Raw genomic sequence first — 24,980 nt, 5'->3', positions numbered from 1 at the left:
GCAAATTGTTACAATAGCAATAGGGAAGCAATACATGGGTATAGTAGAAAATAATGTCTAGAGAAGAGATAGCCTGCTGCCCCTGAAAGATCTGTGCTTCTGTTGTGAAGTGTAAAATTCTAGCTAGAAAGGAGCTGCTCAGCCAGAGGACACTTTTTGCAAGAATTCTTAGCACCCCTAATGTCACTTCCCTGCATAACTAGTCCCCTGAATGGACTGTGGAAATGTGTCAGTTCTGAGATAAGACATGCAAGGTCTGGCCCACGATCATCAACTTTCTGTTGCCTGGGTGATGCAAGCCTAGCTTCTAACCACCAAGTGGAAACTCATGCTCACAAAAGTTAACTAACTTGTACAAGGCCATGAAGGTTGGCTTGAAAAAGAGTATAACGTAGAATGGAGCAAGTTGGTATAGGGCAAGGGCCAGCTCATACATGGCTTGTGAGTAATGTTAAGTTTAAGCTCAAGGAAAATGACTGAAGTCATTTTGTATGAGAATAATATACTCAGATAATCTTTCTTGTAAGATTGCTTCGGCAGGAGCATGGAGAAGAAGACTAATAACAGCTAATAATTATTAAGTATTTATTACATAAGGCTGTGTTCTAAGTGAGGTGTGTATGTGCATGTTCATTTAATCCTCACATCACTTCTATGAGGTAGGGATTAGGGATTATCATTATGTTCATTTGACAGATGAGGAAACTGAGGTCAAAAAAGATTAATTAACTTACCCAAGACTACACAGCTTGTGAGTGAACGAGTGAGGATCTGGACAGATGTAGTCTGTCTGCAAAGCCCATATGCTGAACCACACGAATCATGCCCCAATCTATTTTATTTTATTTTTATTTTTTATTTTTATTAAATCATAGCTGTGTACATTGATATAATCAGAGGGGCATCATTCACTAGCTTCACAGACCGTTTACCAAGTTTCACATATACCCTTGTAAGATGCACCGCTAGTGTAATCCCACCAATCCCCTTCCCTCTACCCACCTCCCCCAATCTATTTTAAAGTGACACAAGTTGAAGGAAGGAATTTATGAAACTGTCATCAGAGCCCACTAGAGAAATAGTACTAGAAGTGGAGATAGATGGAAATAAATAAAATAACCACATTATATTTGGAGGTGGAATTAACAGATTTGTTGATGGAATGAATGTGGGCAAAGTGGTAAATAACAGTGAATTATACAGGACATTTCCTAAGTTTCTAGCGTAAGCACTTGGCTGAAAGGTGATTTCCTGAATTTTAGAACAGAGGAGAAGTCTACAATTTGTGTATGGGGAAGTGATGAAGAGTCTAATATAATAAAAAGTGAAATAAAAATCCCAATAGATTATTCAAACAGCAATAGCTATCCCCAGAAATTAGTTACAAACGTAGAAAGAATTGTGATAACTTACATAATGTTCATCGGGAGTCACAAATACAACTAAAGTCTTAGAAAAGCAGACTGTAGGAGGAATAAGTTCAAAAGGTCTATTGTACATCATGGTGACTACAGTTAATAAAAATACTATATATTTATTCTTTGTACCCTCAATTAACCTGAAACAATAAAAAATAAAAAATATTGTATATTTAAAAATTGCTAAAAAATTGATCAGTATGTTGTATGAGGTAATATACAGAGGGTACCAAAATAATGTATACATATTTTATGAAAGGAAAAATATATTAAAATTATAATACTTAAGTCATGTCTGACTTTTGCAATTACAGGAGATATAAGATATAATGCACATGATAACAAATGTTGTAAGTATACAGACAGTACCAAAAATGTACATACATTTCAAGAAAGGAAACACTGTATTAAAGCTGTAATAATATATGCCATTTTTTTTTTCCTTTCTTAAAATTTGTATGCCCTTTTTGGCACTCTTTGTATATCTTGAGTGCCTTGGTTTAGCCATTCCATAATGTAAAACATCACGTTGCACATCATAAACACATATAATTTTTATTTGTATGTAAAAATTTGCTTAAAAAAAGAAAAAACAGATCTTCTCATTCTTTTTTTCTTTTTTTTTGGCCGGGGCTGGGTTTGAACCCGCCACCTCCGACATATGGGACAGGCGCCCTACTCCTTGAGCCACAGGCGCCACCCAGAAAAAAACAGATCTTAAAAGAAAAAAAAAAAAATGAGCTACAATTATAAGTTCCTATGGAGGTACATAGGATCTTGGAATTATAAGTGGCATCACAGTTGAGCTGGTTTTGTTGCCTTTATTGTGACATAGGAATCAATCTATTCCCCAGTGTGCCTGAGAAAATGGCCAGAAGACACCAGGAGTCATTTAACTATTCCTAAGCCTAGGGATATCTTACTAGGTAACTGTTCCCTTTTGAGAATAGAACCTGATGATAAATTTAAACTAGAACATGGAAAGAATACAAGAATCAGTTGATGGCAATATTCTGAAACTTTCCTGGAGGAAGGTTTGGTCAATAAATGAATATTTCTTCTATATCCCACTTGCCAGTGCATTCGCATGCTCAATAAGACTGAAGAAATAGATTTGGAAGCAGTAACTTTATTTCAAAATTGCACTGCCAAGAGGAAGTTCATTACCTCTTGGCTTGATGCTTGAGAAAAATCCAGTCCAGTTGACAAAATGAAGTTGAGCAAGACACTAACTAAAGACTGTAAATGCAGTAGTCACAGCTTGTTTTTTCCAATGCAATCTTCTACTCAGAAAAAAAAAAAAAAAAACTTAGCTGCTCATTAATGAAGTGCAGGTATAAGTGAACAATGGAATGAACAGTTGTCCCAAAGTGAAAAGACATGCCTAAGACTTAATGGTAAGACCATACACAGGGATTTATATTCTGCTGTCCAAAAAGTACGTATTATGTATTACCTATCTTTGCCAGGCAATGTGCTAACACTGTTAAGTCTACCACAATTACTAAACCTCCTTCTCCTCTCAAGATGCATACAAAATAAAAAAAGGAAAGAAAGGGAAGAAATGAAAAAATTGGATGATGAGAAAGAGAAAAATCTATAAAAGGAATAGAAGAAAAATAAGGTTGAGGGAGAAGAAAAGAGATGGAGAATGATGGAAGAAGAGAAAGAAGAGCTGTGGAACAGCCTCCACATACCTCAGTCCTATATCATGTTTCAACTATTGCAATAAATCCTTAAAGCAGTGTGCCTCATTCTTTCAACACATATTCAGTAAATGTCACTGTCACTGAAGTCTTCCAGAAAGCAAGGCCACAATGATTGGGTGCTAATTCTTAATTAGAAAGTTGCAAGGCCTATCAGTTCCATCCAAGTTTCTGTAAAAGATATCTCATTCTTGTTATGGTTGAGCAAGTATTCCACGAGGGGGAGGGGGTTTGCAGGTGCATATCACATTTTCTTTATCCACTCATTCATTGATAGGCACCTAGGTTAATACCATACCTTTGCAACTACGAATTGTGCTGCTATAATGACAAAAGTATAAATATCTTTTTAACATACAAATTTCTTTTCCTTTAGATAGATACCCAGTAGTGGGACTGCTGGATTGAATGGTAGAATTAGTTTTAGTTCTTTGCGAAACCTCCATGCTGTTTCCCACAGAGAGTGTACTAATTTACATTCCCACCAACATTGTCTGAGCATTCCCTTTTCACCTCATCAGCATCAATATCTACTATTTTTTGACTTTTTAGTAATGGACATTCTGACTGGGATAAGATAGTATCTCATAGTGGTTTCAATTTGTATTTCTTTGATGATTAGTGATATTGAACATTTTTTCATGTTTCTTGGTCATTTGTTAACTTCCTTTGCAAAATGCCTGTTCATGCCATTTTCCCACTTTTTAATGGGGTTATCTGTTTTACTTCTTGCAGATTTGAGTTCCTTGTAGATCCTGGATATTAGTGCTTTGTCAAATGAACAGTTCGCAAATATGTCCTCCCATTTCTGAGGTTGTCTATATACTCTGTTGATTATTTCTTTTTCTTTGCAAAAGCTTGAATTACATCTCATTTGTTTAAAAAAAAAAAAGAAAGAAAAAGTTGCAAGGCCTAGAGAAAGTGACAGAGACAGTGAGGAAACAACAAAGTAGAGAAAGAATTGAAGGGGCAAAGCTATGTGATGTGCTATTGGGCAGACTACCATTTCCCATCAAACCACTAAGATAGATAGCTAACACTCGGCAGACCTGTGTTTCTGGCAAAGAGGATTTCTCTGGAAGGACTGCCAGAGCAAAGTACATATGGGAACCATCTACCCATGCACTGAGAAGGGCCTGGCTCACCTCCAGTTCCTGTTTGCCTTTGGTCCAGGTTCACTCCAGAGGGAGCCAAGGCCCCCACACTTCCAAACTGTACCTTCCTGATTACAGTGGTCAGCCTCTCAGATGCTACTTGGGAAGCCGGATCCCGAGTACTGCAACCTGGTGTTTCATCCAAGTCTGAAAGTGGACTGACAACATCTTTACAGTTTCAGGGGGGAGATGAGATGATTAAACCATAGAGTGGAAACAAACAGAACAAAGGTAGTAAGAGGAATATGAGAAGAAACCTAAAGCTTGAATTCAATATGAACATATTGTAGGTGTCATATACTGTGCCAAGTATTGGGGAGGCGGCCACGAATAGCACAGATGTTGTCTCTGACCTCATCGAATTGCATAGCAGTGAGGTGAGAGGTACTCATACACGAGTGACCACAATGCAGCAAACTAAGATGCTGCAGGAGCCGAGGAGTGGAGATACCAGTGACACCTCAAAGAGTTCCCAGATGAGACAGTTTCTAAGTAGGGGTTACCTGAGTGAACAGTAAGGTGAATGAATGAGGGTAGGGGAAATGAGGGAGGCCTCCAGATAGTAGGCAGAAGGCAGAGAGAGTTGGGGTCCAAAGGCATCTCTGTGAAAGATGTTCACTGCTACTAGTGCTCAGAGTGTTGGACAGAAATGGGGGGTTTAACAGTTCAGTTTCTACCACCTCATGATGTGATCATCATGAGACCTAAGGTCATAGCTTACAATTCTTATGTTAGAACGTAAGTGTGTTCTATGACTTTCTACTTATTCCCCTGGTTTGCTTCATCTGGGATTCTTCTGCCCTCATATTAACCCCTGTCTGAACCAGTCCTTTTTTTAAGACCCAGGAAAAATATTTCTCCGCCACAAACCTATGTCCCCTTCACACAAATGCTTTAATTTCTTCTTCCTTAAAATTTCCATTTTATCTGAAGGAACTTATCTCATTTCTGTAGTTATTTGTTTAACTATCTCATTTCCCTTCTTAGACTAGTTAAGACATCAAAATTAACACTGACAGAAAGGAATGATTTGAAAGCACTGATGGTTTCTATGATCAGTTGTCGCTGAAGAACAACAGGTAGAAATTGTTTACAAATTAATCAGTATCATCATGGACCAAGACCACTGAGTAAAGCCACCCTCTTCAGTTCAAGATGATCTCTCTGGTCCTACCATGTTGTTTTCTCCTTTGCCTCCTTCTCCAATCTTTCCACATGGATGGTGGCCATCGCTTCATGAATCTCAAATCTCCTATTTTATCTGATAACATTCTGAGCCCTCAGCGCCACCTAACCTTGATGAAATGCTGAAATAACAATAGCAAATAATTTTGGTTTGGTTGATTGTCAAATAATTCCTTTCTCTCTGCTATCCAAAATGTAAGAACAATTCAACAAAACTTCCATTTTCCATTTTTGAGGAACTTCCATTTCTCAAACATTTGATATTTGCCTTTATCATAATGGGCACTGGCATTCAGGAATATAAGGATTCCAGACATAACCTTCAAAGGCCTTTACAGCCTAATGCATGACAAAGATATTAATAATAATGATTAGAAATCAGGCAGGAAGTGGTATGCTGCTGCACTGTGGACTCAGTGCTACAGGATGAGGAAAGCTCAAGTATTATTGGTAAGAACATTAGAAATATCCAAATTCACATCTAGATCTAGGTCTTAGCAATCTTCTTCCTCCATGATGTCACACGCTTTGGTTTCAGTAACTCACAGTGTTGAATTATCAATTTAGGTTATGTTAATTTTGAAGAAATGTATAACACATTCCACAAAGAAGAATACATGTTCTTCTCCTTTAGGAGATCAAATTAAGAAGGACCTGTTACATGTCATCCAACAAGGCAATTTTTCCACAAGCCATTTATTTTTCCCAGGAACAACCCTACTCAATGCCAGGGTTTCTTCTCAAATGTTACATATACTGCCTCTCTTATCTATCCAGGGAAGCTCTCTTCTGCTCTTGTTTAAATCATGCAAATTATGTGAGCTAAATAAATCAGGAAATTTTTAATGTCAGGAACAGCCTGATAATTTAATGAATGCTTAACATAGGAACTCTTCAATATTTTTGCTAAGCACAGTAATTCAATAAACATTTGCTGCATCACACTGAGATGTTTGTTATACTTGATTAAAAAAAAATCACTAAACTTAGCTATAAATGTAATAAAACAGAGCCCGTAGAAACCAATCTCAATTTAGACTCCTTGTGACCTCGTTGCCTCTAAGTATTGACTATTCCTTTTCCTCTTTTCTAAATTCTCTCAGCTTTATACTATATTCATTTATGGTCTACTATATTTGCTTCTGCAAACATGTAAGAATTAAAAAATGTGATACACATCATTACTTTCACCATCACTTCTGGATCCTTCCAACTACAGATAATAATTAGAAAAATAAGGCTGCCCACACTGAGCCTTGGGCAGTGTGACATTCTAAACATTGTCACTCCAGAAGGAGACAGAGCCAACACTAGAGATCTGGAAGATCTGTGGGTCTAGGATCCCGTATCAGTCACCTACGAACAAATCCCAAACTGTCTCCTTGATAGTCTGTAGGTTCAGATGAAACAGAGTGGTTCCCAAGGGTTTGACATAATAAATTTCCCTCTCCTTCCTTTTCTTCCCTCTCCTCCTCTTTCTCCTCCTCCTTCATCTCTTCCTCCAAGTTAAAAACACAGAAGCAGGGCTGTGCCTGTGGCTCAGTGGGTAGGGCGCCGGCCCCATATACCAAGGGTGGTGGGTTCAAACTGGCCAGCTAAAACAGCAATGACAACTGAAACAAAAAGAAAGCCAGGTGTTGTGGTGAGTGCTTATGGTCCCAGCTACTTGGGAGGCTGAGGCAAGAGAATTGCTTAAGCCCAAGTGTTGGAGGTTGCTGTGAGCTGTGACACCATGGGCAACAAAGTGAGACTCTGTTTCAAAAAAGCAAAAGAAAAAACACTGGAGCAACCACCTGCCTTCACTCACTTTCTCCCTCTCCTCCCTCCTCCCTCCCCTCCCACCCTTTTCCATCAAGCTTATCCCATGTGAAGAGTCTAGAGATCTGCCTGTTGATAATTACCTTCTGCTACCCTTTGCTGACTTTCTCCTGCACCCATGATTCCAATAATTGAAGATGTTTCCAAGGTAGAAAGATTACAAGCCTAGAGCCTTATCTCTCTTGGCCTCATGTGAACTGTCATCAAACTCCCTGCTGTTAATTAGCAAAAGTTATTTTTGTTCTATTATCTCTGCTTCTCTGTTAGCATAAAGTAAGAAAAACTGCTGCAACCCCACTTAAACAGTCTCATTTCTCCTCTACGGGTCAACACTGAGGGAAGTGCCTGGTGCACTACTTTCCTGACACCTTATTCTCACACTCAAATGAGTTTATTGACTTTAATTCCAGCATCTAAGGATGGGGAAAGGACATTTCCAGTCCCTCCAATGATGGTGGAATATCCCCTCCAATTGCCCCTTAAGAAATCTGTTCATCATTTCAAAATGTAAATTACTTTATTTCATGTCTCAGACATTTCTTGGATAATCAGATACATGTGCAAATGGAACATGACTACTCATGAGAATTTTCTTAGTAAACTAACATTTTTACATTCTTAATAACAGCTTTTGAGATAAGATTTCTTCTCTGATTGATGAACTGCAGTAGGGAAATAAGGGCTGCAGTGGGCACTCAAATACTTAAAAAGAAAGTTGTAACGCTTTCCAGGACAGCACAGAAGGCCTGCTTTTCCAGTGTCATGGGAACTTGAATTCAGGCTATGAGACTTTGATCTTATTTGGGAAAAGAGCAAGAAGAAAGTGTTCTTAACACATCCAAGCTTTTAAATTTACAGGGAAGCATTACTTTTGGTGATGCTTCTGAATTATAAAAGAGAAATACAATTCTCTTTAAAATAATAACTGTTAAACAAAAATTGATAACAGTGACAATGAAAGCATTTTTAAGAAAGGACAGTAGGTTAGAGTTAGCAATCCCGCTGGTGCACATCCACATAAGAGCAAAAACTACCTTTGATAACAACTACAAAATAAGTAGTAAGCTCTCCTGTGACTTTAAGGTGGCTGTGCTATACTGCTATATTATCAAACATCATTTTACTCAGCTTTTTACAAAAGTACATGGTCACATCACATAACTGTATGTTCACATCTTGGACCCACATCTAGCCTTCCCTGCCAAGAACTAGGTTATCAGACTTAAGACTTTCTAAGCACTTTCTGTTTCCCTGTGAACCCAAACATTAATTTTGAAGTGTGCCTAGGACATTTTCTTCTTTAGACGCACGGAGCAGATTGTACCAGGGCTGAACAAGCTGCTAAATCTGCAATTAACACTCATTCTCTATTCACCCATCCCCCACCAAGTAGCATCTAATTCTTTCCCAACTCTAGAATAAAATCTTTCTACTTCCTAACTAAATCTTCTGGCCCAGTATATTTCCATTTAAAAATCTTGGAAGTTTCAAGTGAAAAGAGAATCTGTGTGCCCCATGGAGGGAGACTGATGTGATGGTGGGACTTTGCACTGGAATTCAGGGCCAAGAAGTGGGATTGGCATGTTCCTAACAAAAGGAAATGATATAAGTCCTTGGGATGATGGCTACCCCAATTACTCTGATTCGATTAATGTGCTTTGTATGCATGTATCAAAACATTAAAAATACCCTATAAAGATATACAAAAAAAAAAAAAAATCTTGGAAGTTTAAAGTTGAGGAACAGAAATTTTAGAAATAAGTGAGCCAGGGCGGCGCCTGTGGCTCAAGGAGTAGGGCGCCGGTCCCTTATGCCGGAGGTGGCGGGTTCAAACCCAGCCCCGGCCAAAAATCACAAAAAATAATAATAATAATAATAAGTGAGCCATAAGAAAAGCTATTTTTATAAAAGTGGAAAATTTCATAGAAAATTAAAAGCTGAAGCTGAAAATAGGTAGGTCATGATACATCAGTTCTGGAAAAAAGTTTAGTAATTTGCTGATCCCTGAAAACACCAGTACCATAGACTATAGTAAAAGGAAAGAAGAGAGAAACTGGGATGGAAAGATCACTAATAAGCAGTGACATTTTATTCAGAAAGTGTACAGGTTGTCATTTCCAAAAGTGAAATGAAATAAAGAAGAAAATTTAGCTTTTACTTATAAAAATAATTCTATCCCTACAAATATTATCTTTAACTTCAATTGTTGAAGAGAAATGCTAAGGACCACATAAAGATTTTCCCACAAGGTACATTCATTATCTTAGGCTATGGGCATAGATGCCTCTGGAACTCTGAGAACTCAGGTCAGAGAAAAGAAATGTTATTACCACAGCAACAAATCTTGCATCTTGCCTTCCTAACCAAAGACCACAGTAGAAATGTGTACTCACACTCAGCAAGCCCACCTTTGCAGGAAGGGACTGCCAGTAGGTCTCCAATGTGGCTAGAACAGGCCATAAATTCTTCTAGAAAAACAAATTCTTCTAGAGTAGAAGCACTTTTGTCCACTCAACTTTTCAGTTGACTGACCTTCTGAGTGTCTCCCAGTCTCTGTTATCAGTAACCCAAACTCTGAAACCAAAGGGCTGGTGCTGAGGCTGTGCCAGCCTACTAGAGAGCTTCACTGGAGGGAGCCGCTGCTTTCTTCTTTCCCTTCTTCTCCTTTGCCTCATCCTTTTCCAGAAAAAAACTAAAATTTGGCAATAAAACAATAGTTCCTTGATGTTTAAAAGGGATATGTCTATAGAAATTCCTACATTCACAGATTTTCTCTCTCTCTCTGTGTCACACACACACACACACACACACGCACGCACGCACGCGCCCATGCACGCGCAAAATCCTTTGAGAAAACAAAAAGAATAGCATTCATTCATTACTGACCCACTCCAGCACACCAGACTCTTAGCTTGTCACAGTGCTTTATCCTACACACCTGAGATAAATTTCTCATTCAACCTTCACAGTGACTATTTGGAGTCAGATGTTATTTATTACGACTGCTTTTTTTAACTATTGCAACAGGCTAACAGTAGCACTTAGGGGTGGTTTGCAAATGATTGATAAAACAAATATTAAATCTGTGAATGCTAAGTGTCTGTTACTTCAAGAATATACTAGGAGAGTTGCAGATAATTTTCCTTTCAAGCAGCAGCACCATCTGTCTCAGAACTGGCTTCCTACCTTCCTTGGCCCTCGAAGCCGCAGCCGCTGGTCCACTCTGAGCACAATAAACCTCCCGGATCTGGATCCCACCTCCACACACTGGTCCCGTCACCTGCCAGTGGGGGTCTTGCTGCTCCAGGAGGAGAGAGACTTGGCATTCTTTCCATTCAGATGTTTTCCAGGAATACCTGTTTGGTTTGATTTATTTAAAAGAAAGAGAAATAATAAGGAAAATATACAATTCTATAAAAACTTAAAGTCATGACCTCAAGTGACATAATCTCTCTTTCTAGGGCCAAATATTTGCCTGTGAATAAAGAAGTTTACTGGCTTTGAATTACTAAATCCCTTGTATTTCCTAGGGAAAAATACCCAGCAGCCCATCATGGTAATATACATAGATAAGAAAGGATAACCAGATGGAAGAAAGGTGATAGGAATGAAGAGTGGGTGTGCCCCAGCCTTGAAGCTAGAAAACAGTGAAACATTAGAGGAAGGATTAGAAACCCAAGGAATTTAATTCATGGCTGCTGAACTTGTCATGGGGTTTAATTTCACCGACTTACAGATGACTGTGTATGAAAGTTGACCTTTCTGTAGGCTAGTATATGAATGTGTGTAGCTATAAATATATTATTTTACATAGACATAGATGACCTCCAACTTTTCAATCTTGTTAATATAGAAAACTCTTTCTGACCATTTAACTCTTTGCCATTGGGATAAATAGTATACTTAAAAACGACTTAACACTGATGCTATATTTAATGGAATAATACGTTTTTATATAAGCACCCCTATTATTTAACTGACTTAGTAATACATCCCCCTGGTTTATAACTAGTTAAGAAATTAATACACACATGTGCACATAAGGGGGCAGGAACATAATGCAACTTACAAAAAACAAAACAACTATCATGCCATACATTCATAACTAGAGAATTTTTTCAGACATAATTTCTTTTTGTATATTATTACAGCATTCCTTAAGCTCATATAGCATTCATATAACCCTATATCATTTACATAAATACCAAGAGACGCATTAACTTCTGGAACAACAAATAAAACTTAAGAACATTCTCATATCTGCTGTCCCATTTCACATCTAAAGAAAAATCTCTCAGTGATTGTTTAAAAGGAGAAAACACAGCAATAAAAATAATCATACATCACCAAGACCCTGGCCTTATAGAAACTACAGAAAAATTGATATTAAGTAACAGGTGCCAAAATAAGAAAGCAAATCTCTTAAGAAACCTAATAGTCACCAAATCTCTCACAATGAATGTCATCATTTGTAAGAGCTTGCAAGCTTATGAATCAGCTGAGAATCATTAGTTTCATGAAAAGCCCACTGTAGAAGAAAGATTGGGACAGTCCTTTGGGGTTTGTTGTACCAAAATTTTTCCATGTTGGCCTCACTACTTAATTTTCACATTCTTTCCTCTAAGCCTACAAGCTTACAAGTTAAATCAGTGGGCCAGGCAAGAGTTTTTTGTTTGTTTGCTTTGGCTGGGGCCGGGTTTGAACCCACCACCTCTGCATATGGGGCTGGCGCCACAGGCACTGCCCCCGACAAGAGTTTGAGTGCAGAGTTCAGGTGCTACTTTTGTTCCATGAATGTAGATAACAATCCATTCCTAATTCCTGGATATGAGATGGAGAGAGGTCAGGTTCTCCCCAGGGATGGAGTTCCTTTCCAGAGCCAAGGCTCTGACATCCTTCCTCCTCACACAGACTTCACTTTATTCTCCACGGTCACTGCAGCAGAAGCCTTGTTCCTTAGATTTCTGAGTCTCAAGGCAGAAGTAGCTCTGTATGCCATGGCAAAATAGGATGCAACAGGAGTGCATTAGGGTGGAGGTACTCTTTACAAACTCTCTTCTTCCAAGGGTTCCCTCGGAGAAGCGGGGAATCTGATAGAATAGCTGATTCAGAGACATCTATGATATACAATCATTATACAAGCAAAAGGGGGCATGCTTTATAGGCAAGCTGACCTGGTTTGAATCTCAGCCTTCTTTCTTTATAGTAACAAAATTTTGCCCAGTTCAGTTGCCCACCTGTATAGTGGATATAACAATACCACACCCTGAACCCGGCATATAATAAATATTCAGCAAATGTCCAATCCCCTTCTTATGTCCTTCTATGTGTACCCTTTGTCTGATGTCGACAAAGAACACACACAAAACATTTTTTTGTTTTTGCATTTTTTGGCTGAGGCTGGGTTTGAACCCGCCACCTCCAGCATATGGGGCCAGCACCCTACTCCTTTGAGCCACAGGTGCTGCCCAACCCACATAAAACATTTTATTGATAAGGATTTCATTGACTTCACCAAAAGTCCTAGAGATCCAGGATCACAATGGTCTAACTAACGTTCAGCAAAGACATATAAAGTTTAGAATTACAACAGGCCAGAGTAATTTGTTTGCTTGTTTAAAAGGAATGGCCCATGCCATATAAATTGCTTTTGCAATTAATTTATCATGACCCTACAAGAATTAGCAATAGAGGAATTTTGAAAGTCATTATTGGAGAAAAATGAAAAGTTTTACCACTGTAGTTTTGTGCAAAGTAACAAAAACTCTGTTGGTACTTCATTAACCAAAAACACCCAACTTTCATTCACTGTCAAGGGACAAATTCTTTAAAAAAGTAGAAGACATTCATCACCATTGCTATTGTTTACCACTCAGAGGAAATATTAACCCAGCAAGATGCAGAGGGAAAAAGCACAGCAATAGAGGATTTCTATATTCCTTTTTAAAATGTCTTTTCATAGTCTTTGCTGTTCCTTTTTTTCTTTATTTTTTTCAAAGCTCTGTCTATGTTTAGTCACAAATCACCCAGCAGCCATGAAAACTGAACATCCTGAGCTGCCCCAACCTGAGAAAGTTTCTCTAGGATCTGACAGAATACCAAATCAAAGCAGGCTGCTAAGCTAAACGTTGCTCCCTTTCTCCTTTAGAAGTTGTTACAGCACTGGTCCTCCAGCCTCCGGAAAACTTGGCTTTTTGATACCTAGGACACGCTCTTTAATGACTAAGCTCATGTCAAAGACCAGGCTTTTTCAATTCCTGGTCTCCCAACTCTGATGCCTTTCAAAACATGTTCATTCTGTCCTCCTGCTTATGAAGTGAATGTGAGAGATTCTCAAAGGCCAAAGTCCTACTTGTTATGGGGCAGTCGCACTTCAAAATTAGCTGTGAAAATGCCTCAAGTAGCGCAGATGGCCACAGAATCAAAGAAACCAGTCACGTCTCATAGCCCCTTACCAATGTGAGTGCGCAGGATCAACTGACTTTTTCCAGAAGGATGAGCTAAGAGAATAACAGGCATTAAGTTGTTTGATTTAGTAGGATATATGATAGATCCCCCAAGGAGCAAAACTGTCAGCCAGCATTCTCTGCCTGCCTACTCTGTTCCAGGCACTGCACTAATGAACTGAGGTGTGTAACTTCATTTAATCCGCCAGTCCCTATAAAGAAAATATTATTTCTCCTTTGACAAATGGAAGAATTTGCATAAAGAGGAAATCTTCCAAGGTAACTAAGTAAGCGGAATAGCAGGTTACAAAGCCAGGTATACCAGATTCCAAAACATACCTTTCATAATAAAATGACTCTCTAGTAGATTAAAATAGGGAATAGCAAACCCATGAAGCTCAGTCAGGTGGTATACGAGGCAATTTCAGGTGACAATAGGTAGCTACCTGTCCAGCCATTACAAGGATAAGTAAACGCTGGTCTTAGTCTGAGGAAGTGTGTTCCGAACTAAAACAAAAACAATCCTCTCTCGGTGATAATGATATCATCAGTGACAGCTGACTGATAATATTTCACACTGCCAAAATAACTTTTATTTTCCATCTCAAACACAAATATAGTTTGAGACTATAGTAAAACTATAGTTTGATCCTGGTTACACAGGATCAAATTTTAGCTCTTTCAGGAAATATAGTCATGCATTACGTACAAAGGGGATAGATACATTCTGAGAAATATGTTACTAGGCAATTTCATCATTGTGTGAATGTCACAGAGCACACAGTACTTACACAAACCTTTAGGATAGCTATTCTTCCTAGAGGACACGCCTCTGCAACAAGGTACTATATTGAACACTATAGGCAACTGTAACACAGTGGTAAGTATTTGTGTCTCTAAACACTTCTAAATATAAAAAGGGTACATTATCGGAAAATACAATATTATACCCTATGGGACCACCTTTACAGAAATCTTATACAGTACATAACTGTAATTACAAGTTAAAGGAGAAAAAATTTAAGCAAAAGAATCTCTAATTGTGAAAGTTCAAAATTCCACTAAAAGGTGTGGAAGACAACTTTTGAAGAGAAATCTCTTTTCAAGGGCTAAAAATCAAATTCCCCAGATTGTCCCCTAATGTTAAATACACCTGTCCTCCATTCATGCAAAAACAACTCTGACGTCCCTACTACTAGTTAGGCAGCCACGCCAAAACTCCAAACCTCTGAGAAGGGGAATGCTAGTAACTCAAATACTAAATCCATATGGACAAAAACTCCAAACATCTGAGAAGGGGAATGCTAGTAACTCAAATACTAAATCCACATGGACAACAACTCCAAACCTCTGAGAAGGGGAATGCTAGTAACTCAAATACTAAATCCACATGGACAACAACTCCAAACCTCTGAGAAGGGGAATGCTAGTAACTCAAATACTAAATCCACATGGACACAAACTCCAAACCCCTATGAAGGGAATGCTAATACCTCAAATACTAAATCCATATGGACAACTCCAAACCTCTGAGAAGGGGAATGCTAGTAACTCAAATACTAAATCCATATGGAGAACTCCAAACCTCTGAGAAAGCGAATGCTAGTAACTCAAATACTAAATCCATATGGACACAAACTCCAAACCTCTATGAAGGGAATGCTAATACCTCAAATACTAAATCCATATGGACAACTCCAAACCTCTGAGAAGGATAATGCTAGTAACTCAAATACTAAATCCATATGGACAACTTCAAACCTCTGAGAAGGGGAATGCTAGTAACTCAAATACTAAATCCACATGGACACAAACTCCAAACATCTGAGAAGGGGAATGCTAGTAACTCAAATACTAAATCCACATGGACCCAAACTCCAAACATCTGAGAAGGGGAATGCTAGTAACTCAAATACTAAATCCATACGGACAACTCCAAACCTCTGAGAAGGGGAATGCTAGTAACTCAAATACTAAATCCATATGGAGAACTCCAAACCTCTGAGAAAGGGAATGCTAGTAACTCAAATACTAAATCCATATGGACACTAACTCCAAACCTCTATGAAGGGAATGCTAATACCTCAAATACTAAATCCATATGGACAACAACTTCAAACCTTTGAGAAGGGGAATGCTAGTAACTCAAATACTAAATCCATATGGAGAACTCCAAACCTCTGAGAAGGGAATGCTAATACCTTAAATACTAAATCCATATGGACAACAACTCCAAACCTTTGAGAAGGGGAATGCTAGTAACTCAAATACTAAATCCATATGGAGAACTCCAAACCTCTGAGAAGGGAATGCTAATACCTTAAATACTAAATCCATACGGACAACAACTCCAAACCTTTGAGAAGGGGAATGCTAGTAACTCAAATACTAAATCCATATGGACAACTCCAAACCTCTGAGAAGGGGAATGCTAGTAACTCAAATACTAAATCCATATGGACAACTTCAAACCTCTGAGAAGGGGAATGCTAGTAACTCAAATACTAAATCCACATGGACACAAACTCCAAACATCTGAGAAGGGGAATGCTAGTAACTCAAATACTAAATCCACATGGACACAAACTCCAAACATCTGAGAAGGGGAATGCTAGTAACTCAAATACTAAATCCACATGGACCCAAACTCCAAACATCTGAGAAGGGGAATGCTAGTAACTCAAATACTAAATCCATACGGACAACTCCAAACCTCTGAGAAGGGGAATGCTAGTAACTCAAATACTAAATCCATATGGACAACTCCAAACCTCTGAGAAAGGGAATGCTAGTAACTCAAATACTAAATCCATATGGACAACTCCAAACCTCTGAGAAAGGGAATGCTAGTAACTCAAATACTAAATCCATATGGACAACAACTCTAAACCTCTGAGAAAGTCAATGCTAGTAACTGGAACACTATATCCATACGGACAACAGCTCCTACAACTCCTCTTTGTTTTCATTAAGACAAAGATATGTATGAGAGACTGAAGCCAGAAAGGATCTAAACAGCAGGCTCCAGCACAAAAATAAATATGTACGCCAAAAGAGTAAGAGAATTCCTTCCTCATCTGTGCATCCTCTCATCTTTCCATCAGCAGGTAATTCTTTTGTGTTGTGTGTGCATTTTTTTAGTTGTTGTTTTTATTTCAGATTATTATGAGGGTATAAATGATTAGGTTACATTGTTTACATTTTAGCTGAAGTTCAAGCTGTAGTTGAGCCCTTCACCCAGGAGGTGCACTATACACCCTTAATTGTGCCCATTAGATGAGAGCCTATCAATCCTCTTCCTTTCCCCTTTCTCCGTTCCCTCTTCCCTGCTTACCTGAACTTAATTTAATTTTGTTTTTCTCTCATGTAGGAGTGTAGTTGTTTATCTATTGGTTTTGTATTAGTATTGTGTACATTGGATACTTGCTGTCCATTCTCGCAATACTTTACTAAAGGAAAAGTTCTTCAGCTCCATCCATGTAAATACAAAAGATGTAAAGTCTCTATCTTTTTATGGCTAAATAGTATTCCATGGTGTATGTATACCACACTTTATTACTCTATTCATGAGCTGATGGGCACTTGGGTTGATTCCAGATCTTGGTGATTGTGAATTGAGCTGCAATGAACATTCTAATGCAAATGTCTTTATGGTAAAACTATTTTTGTTTCTGGGTAGATACCTAGTAATGGGATTCCAGGATCAAATGGAAGGTCTACTTTTAGCTCTTTGAGGATTTTCCATAGTTCTTTCCAAAGAGGCTATATTAGTTTGCAATCCTACCACCCAGGGTCCCTTTCTCTCCACATACATGCCAGTATTTGCAGCTTTGGGACTTTGTGATGTGGGCTCTTCTCACTGGGGTTAGGTGGGATCTCTGGCTGGTTTGGATTTGGATTTCTCTGATGAGTAGAGATAATGAGCAGTTTTTCATGTGTTTGTTAGTCATTGGCCTGCCTTCCTCAGAGAAGTTTCTGTTCAAGTCTCTTGCCCACTTACAAATGGGATTGTTTGCTCTTTTCTTGCTGAGTAATTTGAGTTCCCTGTAGATTCTAGTTATCAGCCCTTTGTTAAATTCATAGCATGCAAATATCTTCTCCCATTCTGAAGGTTGTCTATTTGCTTTATTTATTGTATCCTTAGCTATGCAGAAGCTTTTTAGTTTGACCACAACCCATTTATTTATTTTTGGTGGTACTACAATTGCCAGCAGGTGATTCTTTTTTTTTTTTTTTTGAGACAGAATCTCACTCTGTCACTCTGGAGTTAAATGCCATGGCATCATAGCTCACAGCTACCTCAGACTCCTGGGTGCAAGTGATCCTCTTGCCTCAGCCTCCTGAGTAGCTGGTACTACAGGCACCTGAAACCATGCACAGTTAGCTTTTCTATTTTTAAAAGAGACGAGATTTCGCTCCTGCTCAGGCTGGTCTTGAATTCCTGAGCATAAGTAATTCACCCACATCAGCCACCCAAAGTGCTAGGATTATAGGCATGAGCCTCTATGCCTGGCCTTAGGACAACAGGTAATTCTTGAGCTCCAGCTATGTTCCCAGGATGATTTCAGACAATAGAGATGCACAGCAGAGAGCGAAGCAAACCCCCTGACCTTGGCAGAACACCTTTTAATGTTCCAGACAGATATAAATGCATCAACTGATGACACAACAGCATGAGCATGCATAAGGAGAGCTATTTCAGTGCCATGACCAACCATGTCTTCAAAATCCTGAGTAAAATGAGGACGTGAGCACTAAAACAGGCAGACAAAAAGGGGAAAGGGTAGCACTTTCAAAGGTCCGAGAAAGGCACATGCCTCAACACAGTAGGCACAGCACCAAAGCTGGTGTGGTTGGGGCAGGTGGGCCAGGGGAGAACAGTACAGATAGGAAATGAGAAGTCACCAAAAGCCAGGCCATGGAGAGCCTTGTAGGCCAGAGGAAAAGCTGAGTGTTACTCCAAACACACTTGGAAATCATTTTAAAGTTTTGGAAGAGTGGTAACATGATGATGCAATTTAAATTTTTAAAAGATCACACTGAATACTGAGTGAACAATGGGATATGGAAGACAGGGGAGTTGAAAGGAGTGAGATAAGTCTAGAATCTTGGTCAATCTAAGAAAGATGATGGTGGCTTCAGCTACTGTGGTAATAGTGACCATCGTAAGAAATGATCCAATTCCAGATATATTTTAAAGTTAGAGACAGCCTTCCAATGGATTAGAGATGGGATGTGAGAGGAAGGAGTGATTAACAGTTCCATCTTTTCCTTCGACCTGTGTATGAGCAGCCCAATTTCTTTGCCCTGAACTCTTAGACGAAATAACCCAAGAAAGGGGACAAAATTCCAAACATCACCGCGACCATGTCTTATAACTATGAAATTCAGTTTTCCTTCATTTACCTCTGAGAATCTGTATTCTGAACTTTACTCCCCATAACTGTAACTCATTGCCCAATTTCTTTATATTTTCTCTAAAATTGAAGTCTACTATTAGGAAATGGTCAACAAATGTATTCGCATAAAAAAGATTTAATATGTCATCATTTTCTGAAGGCATATGCAGCTTAAAGGAAGAAATTGAGATTAAATCAAAGAAAGGAACCTTCTAACTGTGGAAGTTATCACATAAGACAGAAGACAAATTTTGGATTAGAAAAGCTCACTTTAGGCCTTGGAATTAAATAACTCAGGTAGCTAACTTGCCTTCCTGAGAGTAAAATTGTCCAGCCTAAAGAATCCCATAATTAAACTAGTCCCTAGATCAGTGGCTCTCAACCTTCCTAAATGCTGCAGCCCTTTAATACAGTTCCTGTGGGTCACGACCCACAGGTTGAGAACCACTGCCCTAGATGAAGGGAAGAAAGGAGGACAGAGGAGAAAAGAATTAATTGCTGTAAAGCAATGAGTAAAGATATCATAAATTAGCAAAGCCAAAATTACAGGAGGAGGCACATTTAGTGATTTTCTTAAAATAGAATCAAGACCATCACAGCTTTACAACAACATCTATCTTCTCGATTCTAAGCTTTGTCGCATTCACAAGGCTCAGAATTGCTTACAAAGTATGGATTTCTTCCCACTTTATTCTAAAGGTTTGGATTTAAAGCCAAGCAATACAAAATAGAATTTTAAGTGATTCAATGATGACAGATTGAAAGAATAATTGGATTAGTTAACAGTCATGTTTTGACGGAGCACATATAGATTTGCAAACACTGTTGGAATTGAAACCCTAGTGCAAGGTATTTAAATTAAATGCATGTGTACTTTAAAAATCAGGGAACTGCAGCATGACTAATTTATGATAATGTCTGTTGTCCTTTTAAAGTTGTAAATGCCTTCAGAAAAGAATTAACTTGTCATTTTTTGCTGAACAAATGACCAAAATAAAGAGAACTGATAAAGCTTTATTCATTTTATGCTCTAGTGATTTTTTATTGGATAGAGTGGGACTATTGATTATGGAAAGCTACGCTGAAGTGCAAAGCTCTTTGCTCTTCAGCAGATGGCTTTGCTAGCCAAACTCCACATATGTATTATTAATACACTTCCATCACTGCGCACAGCACTGAACAGTATGTTAACTTTCTACACTAACTGGGAGACAAATCTTCCATCCAGGAGGACTTACAGTGGCACAATGGGGACTCATGAAATAATACACACCAGTAATAGACAGACTGATTAACAAAGTATCAGGCTCCTTTTGAAACAATATCCAGAATCTTTGAAAACCGTTATTTCTTTTCCAAAACAGATTCTTCTGAGGGTTCCAGGTCATTCCTAAATTGCTGAAGAAAACCTGCTTAAACTAAACAATTTTTAAAAAAGAATCCATTCATTTATCTGACAACCATTTTTTGAGTTCCTACTATACATATCATCTTAGGTGATGTGGCAAAAAATCAATGGGAGAAGATTTAGAAGATGTGACCGGGAATGTGAGTGCCTAAAAGGCCAACTCAGACTGTAATCTTATTCCTCACCTTTTTTTGAAGCAACCCTTCTAAGCAATGATGACAGAGACATTTTATCTAGAAAACCAGATACAATATCAGCAGGAGAATGGTGATTATTCAGTTCCATGGCAAGCTCCAGGCATGCCCCTTATTTCATCTCTTTGATGGTACCAATTTCAGCTTCTTTTATTAAAAATACCTTTGAATCCAAGCCTTACTTTATATAATCAGTGTAAGCATGAAATAAATTACTCTGTACAATGTTGTTCTGGAGCCGCCTCTATTTGAGCAGGCATTCATTCATCTATCCAATGTTTAGTGAGCATTTACTACAAGCCAGACACTTTACAAGGTGCTTCTAAGTTAGAGGAAAAAAAATGATCACATCCACATGTATCAGATTATATGTGGAAACACTGCCAACTATTAAGCACTCTTAGAGGGCCCAGTTACAGTGTTCTGAGTGCTGTAGTATATTACACAAAATTCTTTTTTTTTTTTTTTAATGTTTGGGATTCATTGAGGGTACAAAGAATTAGGTTGCCCTGATTGCATTTGCCCTCTTATACTTGTGTCCTGCCTCCAGGAGGTTTGCCATACACCGTGACGCCCCTTCCCATCTCTCCTCCCCACTTGCTCATTCCCCTACCCACCCTTGTATTAGCTCATCTTCTGCCTTCATATTAGAATCGAGTACATTGCATTCTTGCTTCTCCATTCTTGTGATGCTTTACTAAGAAGAATGTGTTCCACCTCTATCTATGTTAATACAAAAGATGTAAAGTCTCCATCTTCTTTAGTGGATGAATAGTATTCCACTGTATACATATACCACAGCTTGTTAATCCATTCCTGGGATAGTGGGCATTTAGGCTATTCTTAAGGTAAATAAACTAAGTGAACATAGACAGAAAGTTTTCTGTTTTCTAAATTCTCCTGTGATTATCACAGTGGCAGGTCCAAGCAGATATTGGACAAACATCCTTTCACAACACATCACTCTTTCTCACAAGGCAAAGCAAGCAAGCGACCAAGCCAAACTTTCATCCACCACCCTTTTCCATGCTTCAGTACTCATCTAAAAATCCATCACCCAATTCCCAAGGTTTTCTCAATGAAAAAGAATTATATCTGGAAAATCTAATATTGAGTTTAGTGCCTCAAAAACACGTTAGGAAAAATCAGGCTCATCTCAGGGATTTGTTGTACAAGCAAATCTGTGTGGGTTACAAGGTGAACAGACAGATGTCTCAGCATGAGCTAATACAGACAGACTTCCTGTGAAAGATCTCTAGAGTACCCATGTGTATGTGGTAGATATGTTGACTTCTCAGCAGGACACCCTGCCTTAATCCAGGGTATCCAGGGGAAAGGGGACAGAGGCCTGATCCCTGGGGGCTCCTCAGGACCAAGATGAAAGGAATCTCAAAGCTCCTGGACAAGATGGACTATCCCTGTTTCTGAAAGTCACCTGGTAGGGAGGAGCTAAATTCTTTAAACTTCTGATATGTAGTTAGATCAGGAAACCTCACTTGCTTCCCCTGTAGGGATAGAACTGGTTTTTCCCTCCTCCTTTCTAAATACCCCATAGGCCTTTGTTAGCAACCCCCTATCTTTTACCCAGCCCCTCTCTCTCCAATCTTCCTGAGAATTTAGGATTCTTTCCACTCTGTCTTTTGGCACTTTTGCATTTTGCATATGCATCTTTGTTAGAAATGAATAAACCCTTCTGAAGAGGCCAGAGATGGGCTGCATTTTCTCAGTTTTCTGTTTGGCCTGAGATAATGTAAGCCTTTCCCAGGCATTCTCAGACTTTACATTTTAAATTGGCATAGATTATTTTTCCTCAGCATTTTTTCCAGTTAGTTTTCAAACCAGATCGACATCTGCATGCAATGACCCCCCAACACCCACAACAAGAATAAATTCATGCATACCAGAAACAAGGAGGACAGGTTAAAAGAGCACATCTATTCAGCGCTAGACCAGAGTATTGACGTGATATTTTACAAACCAGCTTTTCTGAGAAGCAACACCACACAATCTATATAAGACTATCAGCCATGCAGCTTTTGCCTAGAGATTTTCTTTAGAGTTTTACTCTGCCCTGGTCACTGTCACCATTTATTAGTGCTGTCTTACATTCTATATCAAACGCTAAATGATTATTTAAAAGACAGAGTTCCTAATTTCACAAGAAAACTGTTGCCACCCAGTGGAGTGGTAGAAGTTGTTGGCAGGTCAACTAAAGTGCCACTTCTAAGTTGATGTGTTTTCAATATTCTTGTGTGTTACAGCGTTCTCAGCCAGAAGAGGGCCCTCCGCTAAAGCACAAAGGATCTTGAGTTACAGCCGTGCCAATACAAGGTCATGTCTCTGCTCCTTAACATGAAGCATTTATAATAGTACGGAGTCCGCGTCCTCTCTCTTTCTGCATCCTATCTCATAAACAGGGCTGTCTCATCCTTCACAGTGGTAGAATGTTCTTTACCTTCCCCTTAGCTACGATGTAGGATCTAATATTTCAGATGTTAATCACAGGGAAAGAATGCAAGACTCATATCTGCATCTCTTATCTCTTCATGATACCCAATGATAGGGGATAACCACACCAAAAGCAAAGGTGGCAAGTGACAAGCAGATTTATTCTGCCTCTCCCATGCCCATTCTGCATCCCATAGCATACACCGTGTTTAGTGTCATGTTGGAATGCAAGAGTGTCATTAAATTATGAGCAGAGTGGAGGAAGAAATTTCTTGGGGTCTATATGTGTCTTGGTCAAGAACTGCACTTTTGAAACAAACTCAAGGCTACACAGTGCTAATTCCCATGCAGTGCTAAAATTTCTCAAGTTAGCTTACCACACAGACAAGTCTTTGTCTCCATTCAAGTTAACTAAGTTGCTCCAAGTTACCTTCCAAAGTATCATGACCCCATGGAGTACTTCTAGAATGGGTTTCTCTGGGTTATTAATCCTTGAATTGAATCGTGCCTTAGGCAGTGACACTCACAATGTTTAGAGGCAAAATGATGGTCATTGGAGCCCTGCTGGGGAGAAAATTAGCCCTCAAAGCTATGGAATTGAAGGATGTTAGTATACAAAGACTAGAACACTTCTCAAACTACTATCTACTCTGTTCTTAAAATATTTTCATCCTAATTCTCTGAATGGTTCATTTACCCACTTCCTTTAAATACTTCACCCCACAAATCCTACTTATTCAAAGGAGGCTTCTCTAATGACAGCACAGCTTAATTCTGTAACCAGTGCTGAAGCTCTGTCACAGCATTCCAGAAGCTTCCACCTTTGCCTTGCTTTAAGGTTTTATTTTTTCCATAGCTCATGCACCAAGTTTATGGGTAATTTGACTTACGTTATTTATTTGCATATTTTACTAAAATCTAGGTTCCATGGGAGAGAGAATTTTGTCGGTTTGTTCTCTGAGGAATATCTAATGTTTAACATAGTATTTCACAGAGACCAAGAGCTCAATGTATATTTATTTATTGAATGAACACAGCTCCTATAGCAAAAAACGGTGGGATATTAAAAGTCAAACAGCATTCCAAAAGAGTTTAAGAAACAAAATATTAGGAAGGGTCACAGAAATGTGTATTTCCCCTGCTGGGAACAAATAAGGTGAATTAAATTGCTTGATGCATATGACTTGCTCATGAGTTCTAAGAAAAGAGAAGTGGGTATTTTTGTTCCCTAATAGATTTTTGTTTCCATTTCCCTTGTTCACAGTGAATTTCAATCACCCATATAACATTAGAAATAAAAGTTAGTACATAAACTTTATGCTTCCCTGTGGTAGAGGCCATAGCCCAGGCTTCAGGAAAATGTCAGCTGATGTTGTTAATTTAGTTGCTGCTATTTATTCATTCTCTTTCCTACAACCAAGTGGAATCATTTTAACACATCATTCTTTCTAGGAAGTATTTACTGATATTTCAGTGAATTCTCAAAGACTACTACTTCATGCAGATTTGCCATTTTTTAAAATTGTCAAACTCAGCAACATTTTCAGAAAGTAGAAATAGAGGGCCAGGTTCATTGTCAAGGAAGTCTGTCAGCCTCTCTTTTCAGATGGTAAGGTTCAATCAAATGAAGATCGCCCTTCTTTCTAAGACCTCATCTTAGTTACCCCTTGAATTATTGCTATTCCATATTATTTTGAAGGGAATAAATGATGCTTATGAAACATGTGTATTTGTATATCGTGACTCACCTCGTGCCTGTCTTCACCATTCCTGACCTGAGAGTCAATGTGATGTCATGGAACGA

General features: G+C 38.6%; 1 protein-coding gene across 1 annotated transcript in view; it reads right to left on the bottom strand.

Annotated features, from left to right (window-relative positions):
* Positions 1 to 24,980, bottom strand: part of THSD7B (thrombospondin type 1 domain containing 7B) — a 1,036,041-nt gene that overhangs the window by 669,853 nt on the left and 341,208 nt on the right. The window contains exon 5 of the mRNA XM_053597329.1: positions 10,468 to 10,637. Coding sequence (XP_053453304.1) covers positions 10,468 to 10,637 — 170 coding nt within the window. The remainder of the gene's footprint in view (positions 1 to 10,467; positions 10,638 to 24,980) is intronic.

Source organism: Nycticebus coucang, chromosome 7 (assembly GCF_027406575.1).
Source record: "Nycticebus coucang isolate mNycCou1 chromosome 7, mNycCou1.pri, whole genome shotgun sequence".
Lineage (NCBI taxonomy): Eukaryota > Metazoa > Chordata > Mammalia > Primates > Lorisidae > Nycticebus > Nycticebus coucang.
This window is presented reverse-complemented; position numbering and strand designations above follow the sequence as displayed.